The 17977-nt window shown below is 44.5% G+C and overlaps 1 protein-coding gene across 2 annotated transcripts; it reads left to right on the top strand.

The window, feature by feature from the left end:
- Positions 1–10475: 10475 nt before the first annotated feature.
- Positions 10476–17821, top strand: LOC123091514 (uncharacterized). 2 transcript variants are annotated; one of them, XM_044513050.1, is made up of 3 exons: positions 10476–11014; positions 14768–14947; positions 17273–17821. In XM_044513050.1, exons 1-3 carry the CDS (start codon positions 10957–10959, stop codon positions 17335–17337), a joined length of 303 nt encoding a protein of 100 aa, XP_044368985.1. In that variant the 5' UTR covers positions 10476–10956; the 3' UTR covers positions 17338–17821. The 2 variants fall into 2 exon arrangements, with proteins under 2 accessions (XP_044368985.1, XP_044368984.1); XM_044513049.1 differs by lacking the exon at positions 10476–11014 and adding an exon at positions 11319–13394.
- Positions 17822–17977: the final 156 nt, after the last annotated feature.

The raw sequence follows: 17977 nt of genomic DNA, 5'->3' as shown, positions 1-17977 counted from the left end.
AAGATTATTCCATAATTTGCCCTTGATAGAATTCTTCATTTTGATCTAGAAGAAATTTATATGTATTGTGCGGTGAATTGCATCGAAAATCCTTATATTGCCAATTACCTAAAGAAAAGAAAGCAAATGGAAGATGATGAGAATACTAATGAAAGGGAAGAGGCTTCCCAATCTCCTCCTATTATTTCTTATGATGAATCAGGTAACGAGGAGGAGCTTTCTATTCAACCAATCTCATCAATAAGGAGCTCAAAGAGGAAGTTTGAACCTACACATAATGTGAAGAAGAAAAAGGAAAGAAGGAGCAACAAAGGTAAAAAGGTATCCCTCCCAAATGATGTTGCTCCTACTACTACTTGTGATGATGATAATTGCTATACTATTGGTGCTATCCATATTTTTAATGATGAGAGTGATTATGCTTATGATATGAAAGGGCCCAAGCTTGGGAAAGCTATGTTTGATGAGGATGAAATATTTGAGAATACATTTGCTGGAATTAATGTTTGTCCCAAGCTTGGGGATGCTATGTTTAATGAAGATGATATTTTTAGCATCCCAAGTTTTGATATGCAAAGTTGTTATGATGATAGCATGCCTCCTACCTATGATGATTATATTGATGAAAGTGGGTTCGGAAGAGGGTCAACTTTAGGAAGTAGTGATCCCACTATTTTGGAGGATGTTGAATTTTATTGTGATGAATATGAAAGTGGATTTGGAAGAGTGTCAACTTTATTTAGTAATTCCACTATCTTGGGAGAGGTTTCAATCGATTATGATGAGAACGAAGTTGCTACTTATGATGATTATTGTGATGAAACTTATGCTATAAAAAGTAGTGATGATTATATTTACAAATCTTGTCATGATTATGATTACCCTTTTTCTGAACATTACTCTTTTAATGTGGAAATAATTTTTAGTGCTCAAGTCTCTTATGATACTCCCACTATTATTCATGAGAAGAATTTTGCTTATGTGGAGAGTAGTGAACTTTCTATGCAAGTAGATCATGAAAAGAATGCTTTAGGTGCTGGTTATATTGTTGAATTCATTCATGATGCTACTGAAAATTATTATGAGGGAGGAATATGTGCTTGTAGGAATTGCAATAATGTCAAGTTTCCTCTTTATGTGTTGAAAATCTTGAAGCTATGCTTGTTTTACCTTCCTATGCTAGTTGATCCTTGTTCCCATAAGTTGTTTGCTCAAAAAATCCCTATGCATAGGAAGTGGGTTAGACTTAAATGTGCTAGTCATATGCTTCATGATTCTCCCGTTATGTTTCAATTCTTATCTTTTATGTGAGCATCATTGTCATCATCATGCCTAGCTAGAAAGACATTAAAGAAAAGCGCTTGTTGGGAGACAACCCAATATTTATCCTTACTGTTTTTTTGTGTCCACATGATTATGCTACTGCAGTAATCATGTTTTATAGCTTTTGTTTCACTAAAGTGCCAAGTAAGACCTTTAGGATAGCTTACGGTGATAGTTGTGTTGATCCTGCTGAAAATCAGAAACTTTTGCACCCAGTAAATTAGTTTTGTTAATTCACAGAAACGTTCTTATGATCTAATTCTTTTTGCTTTGGATTGGTATACGAATTTCTTAGGACTTCCTAATTTGATAGGATTTTTGGAGTTCCAGAAGTATACGTTTGACACAGATTACTACAGACTGTTTTGTTTTTTAAAGATTCTGTTTTCTATGTGTTGTTTGCTTATTTTGATGAATCTATGAGTAGTATCGGAGGGTATGAACCATAGATAAGTTGGAGTACATTATATATTACACCAATATGAATTTAGAATGAGTTTATTACAGTACCTAAGTGGTGATTTTATTTTCGTATACTAACGGAGCTTACGAGTTTTCTGTTGAGTTTTGTGTTGTGAAGTTTTCAAGTTTTGGGTAAAGATTCGATGGACTGTGGAATAAGGAGTGGCAAGAGCTTAAGCTTGGGGATGCCCAAGGCACCCCAAGGTAATATTCAAGGACAACCAAGAGCCTAAGCTTGGGGATGCCCCAAAAGGCATCCCCTCTTTCGTCTTCGTTTATCAGTAACTTTACTTGGAGCTATATTTTTATTCACCACATGATATGTGTTTTGCTTGGAGCGTCATTTTCTTTTGTTAGTATTAGCTTGCTGTTATTTATAATAATTTTTTGCATCTTTTTTTTCAATAAAGAAGTCAAGGATAGCCTTTTCCATGCTTATTTTGCTAGTATACATGTTGCTGTTTGAAAATAGAAAGTTTACCGCTGTTACAAAAATTCCCTAGAAAAGTCAGAGAGTGGTATAATGTTGAATCTTTTTGCATATTGAGATCTGATAAATTTATTACAGTGGAAATTTTAGTTCATAATTTTTGGAGTCAGAGAAGTATTGATACTCTTGCATTCTTTACAGACTGTACTGTTTTGGCAGATTACTATTATGGTTGCATTGTTTGCATATGTTTGCTTGATTAATGATTCTATTTGAGGATAGGAGTATTAAATATGCAGATGAATTTAGCATGCAATGTTAAATAATTATTTAAGTGATTTGTTACAGTAGAAAATGATAAGGTTTTGCATTGGTTTATACTAACCTATCTCACGAGTTCTTGTTGAGTTTGTTGTGAATGAAGCTTTTGATAAAAAGAGAAACCATGATATGAGAGGATTTAAGGAGACACAAAAGCTCAAGCTTGGGGATGCCCAAGGCACTCCAAGATAATATTTCAAGAAGTCTCAAGCATCTAAGCTTGGGGATGCCCCGGTAGGCATCCCACCTTTCTTCTTCAACAGCTATCGGTTAGTATCGGTTGAGCCTAAGTTTTTGCTTCTTCACATGAGTTGTGCTATCCTTGCAATGTAGTTTTCTTTAGCTTTGTTTGATGTTTGAATAAAGTATCAAGATCTGAAATTATTAAATGAGAGAGAGTCTTCGCATAGTTGCATAATTATTTAGCTACTCATTGACCTTCACTTATATCTTTCGGAGTAGTTTGTCATTTGCTCTAGTGCATCACTTATACATTTTAGAGCATGGTGGTAGTTTTATTTTGAAGAAATAGATGAACTCTCATGCTTCACTTAAATTATTTTGAGAGTCATTAATAGCATGGTGATTTTCTTAATATTAATATACTTGGTGTTCGAGATATGTGAAACTTTCTTTTGAGTGCGTTGAATACTAAGATAAGTTTGATGCTTGATAATTGTTTTGAGATATGAAGATGGTGATATTTGAGTCATGCTAGTTAAAGTAGTTGTGAATTCAAATAATACTTGTGTTGAAGTTTGTGATTCCCGTAGCATGCACGTATGGTGAACCATTATGTGATGAACTCGGAGCATGATTTATTTATTGATTGTATTCCTTATGAGTGGCGGTCGGGGACGAGCGATGGTCTTTTCCTACCAATCTATCCCCCTAGGAGCATGCGCATAATACTTTGCTTTGATAACTTCTAGATTTTTGCAATAAGTATATGAGTTCTTTATGACTAACGTTGAGTCCATGGATTATACACACTTTTTCCCATCCTTCCACCTTTGCTAGCCTCTCTAGTACCGCGCACTTTTCGCCGGTATCATACACCCACCATATACCTTCCTCAAAACAGTCACCATACCTACCTATCATGGCATTTCCATAGCCATTCCGAGATATATTGCCATGCAACTTTCCACCGTTCCGTTTATTATGACACGCTCCATCATTATCATATTGCTAGCATGATCATGTAGTTGACATTGTATTTGTGGCAAGGCCACCATTCATAATTCTTTCATACATGTCACTCATGATTCATTGCATATCCCGGTACACCGCCGGAGGCATTCATATGGAGTCATACTTTGTTCTAAGTATCGAGTTGTAATTGTTGAGTTGTAAGAAAAATAAAAGTGTGATGATCATCATTATTAGAGCATTGTCCCAAGTGAGGAAAGGATGATGGAGTCTATGATTCCCCCATAAGTCGGGATGAGACTCCGGACTTTATAAAAAAAAGAGGCCATAAAAAAAGAGAAGAGAAAGGCCCAAATAAAAAAATGAGAGAAAAAGAGAGAAGGGACAATGCTATTATCCTTTTACCACACTTGTGCTTCAAAGTAGCACCAAGATCTTCATGATAGAGAGTCTCTCATTTTGTCACTTTCATATACTAGTGGGAATTTTTCATTATAGAACTTGGCTTGTATATTCCAATTATGGGCTTCCTCAAAATGCCCTAGGTCTTCGTGAGCAAGCAAGTTGATGCACACCCACTTAGTTTCTTTTATAGAGCTTTCATATACTTATAGCTCAATTGCATCCGTTGCATGGCAATCCCTACTCACTCACATTGATATCTATTGATGGGCATCTCCATAGCCCGTTGATACGCCTAGTTGATGTGAGACTATCTTCCCTCTTTTTGTCTTCTCCACAACCACCCTTCTATTCCACCTATAGTGCTATATCCATGGCTCACGCTCATGTATTGCGTGAAGATTGAAAAAGTTTTGAGAATGTCATAAGTATGAAACAATTGCTTGGCTTGTCATCGGGGTTGTACATGATTTAAATATTTTATGTGGGGAAGATGGAGCATAGCCAGACTATATGATTTTGTAGGGATAACTTTCTTTGGCCATGTTATTTTGAGAAGACATGATTGCTTTGATTAGTATGCTTGAAATATTATTATTTTTTATGTCAATATGAACTTTTGTCTTGAATCTTTTGGATCTGAATATTCATATCACAATTAAGAAGATTTACATTGAAATTATGCCAAAGTATCACTCCGCATCAAAAATTCTTTTTTATCATTTACCTACTCGAGGACGAGCAGGAATTAAGCTTGGGGATGCTTGATACGTCTCCAACGTATCTATAATTTTTGATTGCTCCATGCTACTTTATCTACTGTTTTAGGCAATATTCGACTTTATTATCCACTTTTATATTATTTTTGGGACTAACCTATTAACTGGAGGCCCAGCCCAGATTTGCTGTTTTATGCCTATTTTAGTGTTTCGAGGAAAAGGAATATCAGACGGAGTCAAAACGGAACGAAATCAACTGGAGAAGTTAATTTTGGAAGGAAACCAACCAGATGGGCTTGGAGTGCACGTCAGGGGATCCCCGGGCTGCCCACGAGGGTGGGGGCGCGCCCCCCTGGGCGCGCCCCCTACCTCGTGAGCCCCCCGGAGGTCCACCGACGTACCCCCTGCACCCATATATACCTACGTACCCTAAAACTTCCAGAACAGAAAATAGATCGGGAGTTCCGCCGCCGCAAGCCTCTGTAGCCACCAAAAACCAATCAGGACCCTGTTTCGGCACCCTGCCGGAGGGGGATCCCATCACTGGAGGCCATCTTCATCATCCCAGCGCTATCCATGACGAGGAGGGGGTAGTTCACCCTCGGGGCTGAGAGTATGTACCAGTAGCTATGTGTTTGATCTCTCTCTCTCTCTCGTGTTCTCTCTCGTGTTCCTCTATGGCATGATCTTGATGTATCCTGAGCTTTGCTATTGTAGTTGGATCTTATGATGTTTCTCCCCCTCTACTCTCTTGTGATGAATTGAGTTTCCCCTTTGAAGTTATCTTATCGGATTGAGCCTTTTATGAGAACACTTGATGTATGTCTTGTCGTGATTATCTGTGGTGACAATGGGATATCATGTGCCACTTGATGTATGTTTTGGTGATCAACTTGCGGGTTTTGTGACATTAGGGAACCTATGCATAGGGGTTGGCACACGTTCTTGACTCTCCAATAGAAACTTTGGGGCACTCTTTGAAATACTTTTATGTTGGTTGGATGAATCTGAGATTGTGTGATGCATATTGTATAATCATGCCCACGGATACTTGAGGTGATAATGGAGTATCTAGGTGACATTAGGGTTTTGGTTGATTTGTATCTTAAGGTGTTATTCTAGTATGAACTCTATGATGGATCGAGCGGAAAGAATAGCTTTATGTTATTTTACTACGAACTCTTGAATAGATAGGACAGAAAGGATAACTTTGAGGTGGTTTCGTACCCTACCATAATCTCTACGTTTGTTCTCCGCTATTAGTGTCTTTGGAGTGACTCTTTGTTGCATGTTGAGGGCTTGTCATATGTTCTATCTATGTTATTATTGTTGAGAGAACTTGCACTAGTGAAAGTATGAACCCTAGGCCTTGTTTCCTATCATAGCAATACCGTTTACGCTCACTTTTATCTTTAGTTACCTTGTTGTTTCTATTATTTCAGATTACAAAAACTTATATCTACTATCTATTTTGCACTTGTATCACCATCTCTTCGCCGAACTAGTGCACCTATACAATTTACCATTGTATTGGGTGTGTTGGGGACACAAGAGACTCTTTGTTATTTGGTTGCAGGGTTGTTTGAGAGAGACCATCTTCATCCTATGCCTCCTACGGATTGATAAACCTTAGGTCATCCACTTGAGGGAAATTTGCTACTATCCTACAAACATGTGCACTTGCAGGCCCAACAACGTCTACAAGAAGAAGGTTGTGTAGTAGACATCAGTATGATGCAACATGAGAAGAAGCCCTAAATAGAAGACGAGCATGTTTGCTGAGGCGACATGCATGACACGAGTGGTCCTCGATCTTATTACACGTGAAAGAAAAACTCTGAAATATGTGACGAAGGGTGGCGGGTTTAGGATGACCCAAGCGAGTGTGCCAAATATCCACTCCGGTGGCGAGAGCGACGGGGGCAACAGAGGTGGTGGGGGTGGTGGAGTGGACCGGGTAGAGCTCATCGGGGTTGTCACATCGGTGGAGTACCATCCGGGTACGAGCGTCCTTAACAGAAAAATCACACTCATCAAACTCAACGGTAACAGGATTTTCACGTGTAAAAGAACGAACAGAGACAAATTTTTTAATAAGATCAGGAGAAACTAAGATACTAGATAATGACAATGGAGTAGAATTAGATGGAAAAGATGCATGTCCTATATGAGTAATGGGAAGGGAGGAACCGTCACCGACGGTGATGCAAGTGGAAGTGTGGACGGGATAAGAGGTGTGGAGGTTACCGGGATGCGTCGCCATGTACACGGTAGCTCCAGTGTACATATACCAGTCGCTGCCGCCGGTGTAGGTGAACGATGAAGGAGCGGAGTGCAGGGCCACCAAGAGAGCCAGGTCCCACGGTGCAGGTTGGAGGGCGGGCTGCTGAGGCGGGACCGTCAAGGGCAAGGGCTCGTAGGGCGCCGCATAGGTTGCAGCGCAGCGTAGAACGCCTAGTGGGATGGAGGCCGCGCGCCGAGATACCTGGGGCAGGGGTGCGGGGAACCGGCATGTAGTAGGCGTGGACGACGCCGGTCCATGGGTTCTGGCCGACATACCACGGGGTCGGCTGGTACTGCTGCTGCTGGGGACGGGCCACTCCTCCCTGAGCACCCGCGCCCTGGTGCTACTTGCGGCCTCCACGGCGACCGCCACGGTGGCCCCTTTTAGCGGCCGGCTGGGGCAGCGGGAAGGGGGCAGCCGGTGCCTGCGGGAAGGCGGGCGCAGGCGGGAGGGCCGGCGCGGGACGCGGCGGCGGCGGTGCCTGGCCCCCGTGGGTGCCTACGACGAGAGCGATGTGAGTCGCCCGAGTCCGGGCCATCTTCATCCCTCGCTCCTCCAGCTTGAGGTACGCCACCACCTTAGCGAAGGTAGGATCCGGGATGAGGGTGAGATTGGAGGCGGCGTTCCCAAAGTCCTCATTGAGGCCGGCGGTGAGGGTGCTGATGAGGAGCTCGTCGCCGATCGTCTCACCGAGATCGCGGAGCTCGTCGGCAAGATTTTTGAGGCGCATGCAAAAATCGTCGATGGACGAGGCAAGCTGCTGGCACCCGTAAAACTCGCCGTGGAGAAGGACCTTGCGCTGCAGTTTGTTGTCGGTGAAGAGGCCGTTGAGCTTGGTCCAGACGGCATAGGCGGCGTCATCATCATCCACCACTGTGTTGAAGAGGTCGTTGGAGATGGTGAGGTAGAACCAGCGGATGATGGTGCCGTCGAGGATCATCCACTCCTCGTCATGAATCATGAGGCTCGAGTCCACGGTGCTGTCGACGTGGTCGTGGAGTAGGTACTCGCGAAACACCAAGGAGAAGTACCGCTTCCAAGCGGAGTAGGACGCGGTGGATTGATCAAGCTTCACCGGAACGCGCTCGTGGATGTTGAGATCGTGGACGAGGGTGATGTCGGGACCGGCGAAGGGGTTGGAAACGGTGGAGGAAGAGGAGCTCATGGCGCGGCGTGGGAGGTGGAGACGGCGCGGGTTAGGGTTAGCATTTGAGGCGGCTCGGGTGAGGTGGTGCGGGTGAGGAGGCGACGCGGGTTGGGGTGAGGGGTGGGTAGAGGAGGGAGTACGGAAGCGGGAGAGCAACGGCAACTGGCGGCAGCGGCGGCTAGAAGGCCAACGGCGGCGGCAGGTGGCGGCGGCAGGTGGTGGCGGCGTGAGGTGGGCAGGGCAGCGGTGACCGGCGGTGGTGGCGGCGGCGCGGAGGGCGCGTGGCGGCGGCGGCGAGTGGGAAGGCGGTAGTGCGGAGGGCGCGCGGCGGCTAGGGTTAGGTCGACCGACCTGCGATGGATACCATGTAGAACAAAAAATATACGTTGTGCAAACACAATGCATTGATCGGTGCATCAGACACGTATAAATATGAGTACAGAGAAGGGCCACAACCTCAACTATACAGATAAAATAGGAGGTGGGTTCAAGACACAATATACACGTACACGTATATTAACACTCGATCTATAACTAAGCAGATCCATACCTGTTTGCAGTACCTGTAACTAGTTGTTGGATCTATAACATGGAAGAAATACTTGGAGGGGTTGAATCTTGAAGCTGATCTATAAGCGGCTCGAGTATCTCACTATGAAGAAATGGAGAAGAATGGAGAAGAAGAGATGTAGTACAAATCTGAAATCTAGCAGAGGAAGAAGCAGAGGCATGGAGGCGAACTGAGAAAGAGAAGAGCGAGGAAGAAGGAATAGAAACCGCGTCCTGCAGATATTTTCATTTTCGCTTTGAGTCAATAAGATGCACCCCAGTTGCGAGCATCGGATATTGCAGACCATATATGTCAGAAACGTCAATGGTATTTCGTATGTACGAATCCCTCGCACCAATCTTGAAAATGCAACGGACGGCTCGAGATCTACCGCTACATCATGGAACCGGGGAATTTTCCTGATCGAGGGAGTAGTATATTCGAGGAGTGAAGAGTCTGAATCCGTATCTTGGAGGAGTCGAAACGATAGGCGTTTTCGTTTGTTTCCATATATATATTCGAGGGATCCGAATTAGACTTGCATTGCTCCCATATACACACAACATGTACTAGTACAATATAACACACAGCATGTACAGCATAACACCGCGGAAGACGCAGAGCTCGACATATAGCTAACCAATGGCTACGCCTGCTACGACGCTCGGGGAGTCGCTGGCACACGTATCCGCACGAGGATCCTCTACCGTTCGGCAGCCTGCCGTTCTACCACTGACATGTGGGCCTGTGGGAAACCTGGCCCACATGTCAGCAGTCCAACGTCACCTAGCGCACGGCAGAGGAGCCACCTCCCACGTATCCCGTACGTCGTATGCCAGATCGTCTGCCCCGTAGGAATTACCCCGCAAAAAATGAAAAAAGCAGCGTCCCATGGCGGCTGCCGCTGGTGCTCTTGTACAAGGCCTACTGGTCGGTGCTCTTCCTCGTCAAGTCCTACGCCTACACGGAACTGTTCTTGCCGCGCACGCCGGTGACCGTCCTCGAGAAGCTCCGCGACATAGGGGGCTACAGCTTCGGCGTAGGCGTTCTGGATCTCATGGTGTCCACGGTCCTGGCCACTGCGGTCAAGGACACCCGTGTCTTGGCCGGTTGCATCTGCATCGTGGCTGTCTTCATCGCCGGGCTCTTGGCGTTCTGGGTGTGGCTTGCTCGCACATACGGCGCGTTAGAGTCTTCTACCGTACCAGCAGCAGGGCAGTAGCCTCCACCAAGCAAGCAAGAGGAACCCCGGCGGGAGGAGGGAAAGAAAGATCAGGGGAAGAAGCGGGGTATCTTGCCTATCTAAAAGACTTGTAATAAATATTTTCATGTTTCTTTGATTTTACTCTTTCTCTTCCTTTTTACTCCCCATATTAAGTTTGTAAGTCAAATTTTATAAAAAATTGGCCAGATCTACATTGAAAGTTATCAGCCTCTATAAATTCAAATGGTTACAATATAAAAACATGTTCTATGATGAGTGTAAGGATCTTGATTTATCTCTATTAGTGATACATCCAATTTGAGCAGGCAGACATCGACCTTGGGATAAAGAAAATGCATGAATCTCAGCACCCTGGATTGTGTGGAGGATAATTTAGACGAGACATCGCTAAATCTCACCTAGGATTGTGTGGAGGATAATTTAGATGAGACACGCTCTATATGCCCTGACCACGCTCGCTATGCCCTGCTCCGCTCCACACCGCGCTCCCTGACCACACTCACCTGGGCTCGCCGGCCACCGCAGACCCGCACTATGTCGGCGGAGGGCGCTCGCGTTGCCGCGTCCAGGGGTCCCACGCGAGGGCGGGATTGGCGGCGGCGATTCGCCCGAATCCGCTCGAGGCGGAGCACTTGGGGGCGGCGAAAATCAGAGCTGCTGATGGAGGGAGGAGATGGAGCGGCGGCGGATCCGGAGATCCGTCGGCTCCTTGCGGAGGTGGCCCGGCGGGAACGTGCGGCAAATCATGCGATGAGGGCGACGGATCAGGCGTCGCAGGCGTTAGCTGTGGCGCGGATAAATCTCGCGCTTCGGGCGATGGCGAACACCACCGAGCTGGAGCGAGCCGCCATCTTTAGTCTGGGGCAGGAACTTTCCCCTGGCCTGATTCTGCATTGGGCGGAGGAAGAAGCGACCTCGACTTCGAGACAGCAGCGGCGGAGATGGAGGGCATTCCGAAGAGCAACGCGGTGATGGAGCTCATTTCTTCTGAGCTTGGATGTAAGTCATGTTCTCCCTCTGTTGTTTCTTACAAAAGTGAGGCTGCTGCTCGCCGGAGAGCGACTTCGCCGCCGCCGTTTGAAGTTGCTCCTCCGAGGAGACTGGTCAACGCGGTGGTGGTTGGTGGGTTCTGGAGGGGCCGAGAGGTCAGTAGAGGGAGAGAGAATGACAATAGGACCCGCTGCCCTACTGATAAAAGGAAGAGCATTTTCCCCAATTTGCTCCAACCTGCCAAAAGCGTGCTAGATCCCAATTCTCCTAGGGTTCGTCGGCGGCCGCGTCGCCCCCATCCTCATCCTTCTCCTTCTCTAATCTGGGTTAGGAAGGACAAATTCTGGAGTGGGTGCTTTACTGCTGCTGATTGTTATCCCACTGGTGCTACTGCCAAACACCAAATTCCCATCAAATTTAGTTTCTCGACTGATTTTTGGGCGAAGCGTGAAAGAAGGGAGACCTACGCGGAGGTGACTCGCAAGATGGCTGGAGCTGCTGCTGGTCAGAGTGGTAGAGGAGGTGGGAGGGGCAACGGTGGCCGTGGGCACACCGAGGCGCGCCCTCCTCCCCAGATCTCCACTGTGCCGCCTGCTGCTCCCCCTGTTCGTCCTCCTATGGTCCAACAGCAACAGCAGATGCAGCAGCAGCAAAAGCACCCTCCCCCCTTTCCATTTATGCTAAGCCTCCTATCTTCCCTTTGGCCTCTAGCTCTTAGATGATCTATCCGCAAAACATGGGGTCGATGTTCCCAGGATACCCTCCTCCTGGTTATCAGCAATTTCCTGCTAATCCCTGGCCTAATCAGCAACAGTTTCAATTCCCGTTCATGGCCCCTAACCAGATTGCTACCATGCAATACCCTCAAGGGATTCAACAACCTGTGACTGCTGGTAGTGGCTCTGGTTCTGAGAATGGTCAAGTTGGTCAGAGCAAAAGCAAGAAGAAACAGAGGAATGCTGCGGGGAAGAAAGCTATGAAGACTGATGCTGGGCTTGCTGCTCCTCAAGTTACTATGTCTGATGATGCTCCTTAATCTTACAATGTAGACCCTAAGTATATTGGGGCTACTTGTTTCAACTGTGGGCTACCCAGACATTATGTGGGTATGTGCCAGATTCCTAGGAAGTGTTTCATGTGTGTTGTTCCTGGGCACCATATGGATGCTTGCCCCCTGTGGTACAAGCCCTACCCAGCAGCTCAGTTCTGGGGTAGTGCTGGGAATGGCTTGGGCTTCTTTCATCTTGAGGCTGGAGAAAAAAGCAACAGTGACTGGCTGAATTTTGGAACTGTGGATCTTGTGGTTATTGAAGAAGGAGAAATTTCTGCTGAGGAACTGGGTGCTTGCTTCACTAGCATGTGGAAAACCAACTGGCCCTGGCAGATTAGAGCCTATGATGAGTCCCAATACCTAGTCAGATTCCCCTCTAACAAGAAAATCACTGATTTAGTTGCTTATGACTCCATCAACCTCAAGAAGAAAGGGGTCTCAATTTCTTTTAAGAATTGGCATGGAGAGTTGCCTGCTTATGACTCCCTGACTGAGATTTGGGTGGAAATTGTGGGTCTGCCTCCTGTGTGGTGTTCTTGGTCTGTGATTGCCCCCAAGTTGCTGCTACTTTGGGTGTCATTACTAACATTGATTGGCATGGGATTTTCAGTAGTTTTTATGAGGTGGTGAGAGTTCAGGTTGCTGTTAGAGACCCTGCATTGATCCCTAGAGACAGACTTTTTGAAATTCAGCAAGAGTTGTTCTTACTCACCTTCAAAGTTGAAGAGGGTGAGCCTGTGGAGTCTGATAACCCCTCTGATCCCCCAGGCCACCAAAATGATGATGATGGGAGTAGCAAGAAACAGGAGGGTGAAGATGAGTTCAGTAATGATGACCTATTGGGAGAGGAGATGGAGCATGACCTTGATAACAGTAGGAAGAACTCCAATTTCAGACCAAGACCTGCCTCGGCTCCTAGTGGGTCTAGAAACAGAACTCATACTATGGATGCTATCTCTTCCCCTGTTCTCTCTGGGGTGGAGATGAATATCAACATCCCTTTGGAGAGATCAGTTTTCTTGAAGATTCAGGATGCTCCACTTACCAAAAGCTACCTGCAAGCTGTTAAGAAAACCCCAGTGGAGAATTGTGGTACTATCCTTCTTCCTGAGTTTGAAGCTGCTTCAAAATATGGGGTGACCAGATCTGAAAATTTCCCTGCTCCTCTTGGGGGGTTAATTCCTTGCCCCTCCCTTACAGCTACCCTTAAAGCTGGGAGAGACAAATGGGGCCCTGTTGTTTCCACTAGGATGAGTGACAGGATCAAGAGAGATGGGAAGCCAGCCCTGGTCAAAGCTCAAGAAATTAAGCAGATGAAGAACTTGGAGACCCCTAGAGGTAATAACCCCAAGGTCTTCCATAATTCTTTTGCTTGTCTAGATAATGATGATCTAATTTCTAAAGCCTTCAATGTTGGCATTGTGATAGGAGATAATCCTTCTCAAGCTAGCAATAATGTTGAAGTTATTAAGAAATTAGAGCTAGATAGATTAGGTAAGTTTAAACAGGATAATCCTGAGGTTTTTCTTCCTGGAGACATTGATGTCACCAAGGAAGATTACTGCAATAATTACAATTTTGTTGCTACTATTGACACTAAAAATGACCACTACTCTGATCCACATATGGAAATGGAGTCTGATGATGCCTATACTTGGATAGAGGCTAAAAGTCAGAGGTCCAAAAAGTGTCGAGCTAAAATTTCCACTAGATTTAGATGATTGATCTATTTTGGAATGTGAGAGGGCTTAATGGCCCTCATAAGATCCCTAAGGTGCAGGAGCTCATTAGGTCTCACTGCCCTGACTTTGTTTGCTTATCTGAAACCAAGAAAACTGGGTTTAGTGTTTCTCGGCTAGAGGCTATAGACTCTAGGAATGGTTTTATCTGGAATTGGCTGCCTGCTAATAACACTGCTGGTGGTTTATTAGTGGGGGTCAAGGAAGATAAATTTGAAATCATAGCTTGTAATGTACTCACTTACAGTATCTCTTGTTTGCTGAAGAACAAGTGTAATAACACTGTTTGGAGGCTTATCTCTGTTTATGGTTCTGCTTATGAGGAATTTAAGCTTGATTTTATTAATGAGCTCCATGACCTCCTAAATAACTGGTCTGGGCCCACCATAGTGGGAGGTGACTTTAATTTGGTTAGAATTGCTGAGGACAAGAACACCGGACTAGTCATCCAGCATTGGGCTGATCTCTTCAATGACTGGATTAATAAATTCAGCCTCATTGAGATAAAGAATGCTGGTAGAAAGTTTACTTGGGCCAATAACCAAGACAATCTAGTCATGGCTGCTTTAGATAGGATTTTTGTGTCTGCTGACTGGGAAAGCTTTTTCCTGCTAGCCAGGTTAAATCTTTACCTAGAATTGGGAGTGATCACACTCCTCTCATTTACAACTCTGATGCTATTTCCATTCCTAAGAATAAAGTTTATAGATTTGAAAAGTGGTGGCTAGAAGTTCCTGGCTTTGATGAGATTGTTCACAAAGCCTGGAATGCTGATTGTAAGTACTCCTCTGCTATTGATATTTGGCAGTTCAAGATTAGGAATACTAGAAAAGCCACCAAGGGGTGGAGTCTCAATTATGAGGCTTCCCAAAACAGGACTAAGCAAACTCTAGTTGCTGAATTGTTTAGACATTCTTGCAGAAACTCAGCCTCTTTCTCCTAATTCTAAAGCTAGAATTAAAGTGATTGCAGGTGAGTTAAATGAGATTTGGAAGAAAGAGGAAATCAAGGCCATGCAGAGAGCTAGGGAAAGGGACATTAGAGAGGGAGATCTGAACTCTGACTACTTTCAAGCCCTGGCCAATCAGAAGAGGAGGAAGAAGCATATTGTTGTGCTAGAAACTGCTGGTGGCCCAGTTGAAGACACTAAAGGTATTATTGATAATGCAGTAGATTACTATAAAAATCTCTTTGGCTACTCTCCTGCTATTAATCTTAAACTTGTTGATGATTTTTGGGATCAGTCTAGCATGGCTACTACTGATCATGTTGAGTTCTTGGAAACCCCTTTTACTAAGGAAGAAATTAAAAATGCAGTTTTTGGCTCATATGCTGAAGGTGCTCCTGGTCCTGATGGTTTCCCTTTTTTATTTTATCAGCATTTTTGGGATCTCATTAAAAGTGATTTGTTTGCACTTTTTAGAGATTGGGAGAAGGGGGAGCTGGATTTGTACAGGCTCAACTTCTCCCTTCTGACCCTTGTCCCAAAGGAACCAAATGTTGTTTCCTTGGACAGGTTCAGACCCCTTGCCATGATTAATTGTAGTTTCAAGATCTTTGCAAAATGTGCTGCTAATAAGCTAGGCCCAGTTTGCAATGATTTAATCTCTCCTAATCAAACTGCTTTTATTAAAGGCAAGTTTATATTGGAGAGTATTGTTTCAGCCCATGAGGTGGTGCATGCTGTAGCTAGCAACCAGCTCCAGGGGTTTTGTTTTAAGTTAGATTACGAAAAAGCTTATGACATGGTGAATAGAGAGTTCCTTTTGGACATGCTTAGAAGGAGAGACTTTGGCCCTAAATGGATGTACAAATTAGGCTCTCTGCTTCACAATGGGTCTGTTGGGGTCAGAATTAATGACACCAATAGTGAGTTTTTTATTGCTGGCAAAGGTGTGAGGCAGGGTGATCCTGTCTCACCCTTGCTTTTCAATCTTGCTGTTGATGTGTTCACTAGAATACTAGCCAAAGCTGCTAATCAGAACATGATTGCTGGGGTTTTTCCTCCTTCTAACCCAGCTGGGGTCATAAGTATGCGATATGCTGATGATACCCTCCTGTTTTTAGATAAGAATTTAGAGCATGCTGGGAATTTAAAGTGGCTCCTTTCTTGTTTTGAGCAACTTTCTGGTATGAGGATCAACTTTCATAAATGTGATCTGGTTCCTATTAATATTGATAGGGATGAGGCTATTAGTTTTGCTCAGTCTTTGGGTTGTAAGCTAAGCTCTTTCCCTATTAAATATCTTGGTGCTCCTCTCCACTACTCTAAAATTAGAAGAGAGGACCTCCAGCCTTTGGTTGACACTATTATTAAAAGAGTAGCTGGCTGGAGAGGGAGGCTGCTATCCTTTGGTAAGAGGTTGATACTGGTGCAAGCTTGCCTAGCCAGCATCCCTTCTTATCTTATGGGGTATATTAAATTCTCCAAGTGGGCTGTTAAGCTTATTAACTCTCAACTGGCACATTGTTTTTGGGATGACTATGAAGGTCATCACAAATATCACCTTGCTAGTTGGGGGTCTCTTACTATGAAAAAGATGTATGGTGGGTTAGGGATTACTGATCTCTCAGATATGAACTTATGTTTGCTTGCTTCTTGGGTCAGTAGATATAGTAGAGATGAGGGTAAGATCTGGAAAAGCATAATAGATGCTAAATATGACACCCAGTCCCCTAACATCTTTACTTGCCCTTCTGCTGGTGCTTCACCTTTCTGGAAAGGTGTTCTCTGGGCTGCCCAAGCTACTAAGTTTGGTTACTCCTGGAATGTTGGTAATGGTAAGAAAGTCAGGTTTTGGGAGGACCACTGGTTTGGGTCGGCCCCTCTAGCTACTCTATACTGGGACTTATATAACATTGCCAATGAGCACGATTGCACCTTAGACCAAGTTTGGGATGGCTCTAACCTTAAGATTACTTTTAGAAGATGTTTTTCTAGTGAGCTTATCTCTTTGTGGTTTGAGCTAGTAGAGATTGCTAAATCCATTGTTTTTTACTTTGGATGAGGACTCGCTTATTTGGGACCTTAATCCCAGTGGGGTTTACTCTGTAAAATCTTTATATAATGTAGTTAATTTTAGGGGTGTGCTTCCCAAAAACACTCCTGCTGTGTGGAATATCAAGATCCCTGCCAGGATTCATATTTTTCTTTGGCTGTTGGTTAATAACAAGATTCTGACCAGAGATAACCTAGTTAAAAGACAGAATGTATCTGACTTTTCTTGTGCTTTTTGTTCGTGTCATGAATCTTGCCACCATTTATTTTTTGGATGTGATGTTATGATTGAATTCTGGAGAAACCTATCTAGGATCACTGGCTACAGTAGAGTAGTCAACATGCTATCCTTGTCAGACTGTTGGCTTAGAGGGGGTAATTTGAGTGCCACAAATGTTGTGCATTCAGCCGGACTCTGGGCCATCTGGAATACCAGGAATGACTTATTTTTTAACCGTGCCAAATGGCTTAACATTCAGGTGTTGTGGCGCAAGACGGCCTCGTACGCTGCACGGTGGGAACCGCTGTCTGTAGACCCTGTTAAGAAGCAAATCCAGAACATGGTGCGGGAGCTGGAGTCTCCGAGCAAAGCTCCATTACCGCTGATGTGGCCGGATCCAGGCTGAGGATCTAGATACTGTTTGTCTTAGTTGATGTTGAGCCTGTGGCTCTGGAGTTAGACAGGGGAGGTGGCTAGTTTTATTTGCCTTCATTTTGGCCGTCTTCCTTGTAATAGCTGGCTCTAGTATTTTTCCTTTTGCTATAGTTTGCGGTAGTGTTTACTTCTGTAGTTTATGCGCTGTCGTCCTATGATGTACTGTACTGGTGTGATTTCTTTGCTTTGCAATGGAATCGGGGCTGGGCCCTCTTCTTCTAAAAAAAATCTCACCTAGGTGAGAATTACCAAATTTGCTTTTTTTTTCTTTTGCTTTTTAGGTGGGCCCCACCTGTAAAAGTGTGGGAAGGGTGAGTTCTGTTTTCCTCTTTTATTAAGCATGGTTCCCCCGTGTAAGTGATAGAGAGAGGGGAGTTTTGTTTCTGTTTTTACTCGGGTGGATCCCACATACAAGTGACATATGAAGACGAGGACAAAATTGTCTGGCAAATGTCCTGTACATGGTCAAAGCTCTTTGACTAGACAGAAACGTCATGAAAAGACATTCATCGTCACACCAATATGGAAG

The sequence above is a fragment of the Triticum aestivum genome, chromosome 4B (assembly GCF_018294505.1).
Source record: "Triticum aestivum cultivar Chinese Spring chromosome 4B, IWGSC CS RefSeq v2.1, whole genome shotgun sequence".
NCBI classification, from domain to species: domain Eukaryota; kingdom Viridiplantae; phylum Streptophyta; class Magnoliopsida; order Poales; family Poaceae; genus Triticum; species Triticum aestivum.
Note: the sequence above shows the minus strand (reverse complement) of the source record. Positions and strands in the feature narration are given on the sequence as shown.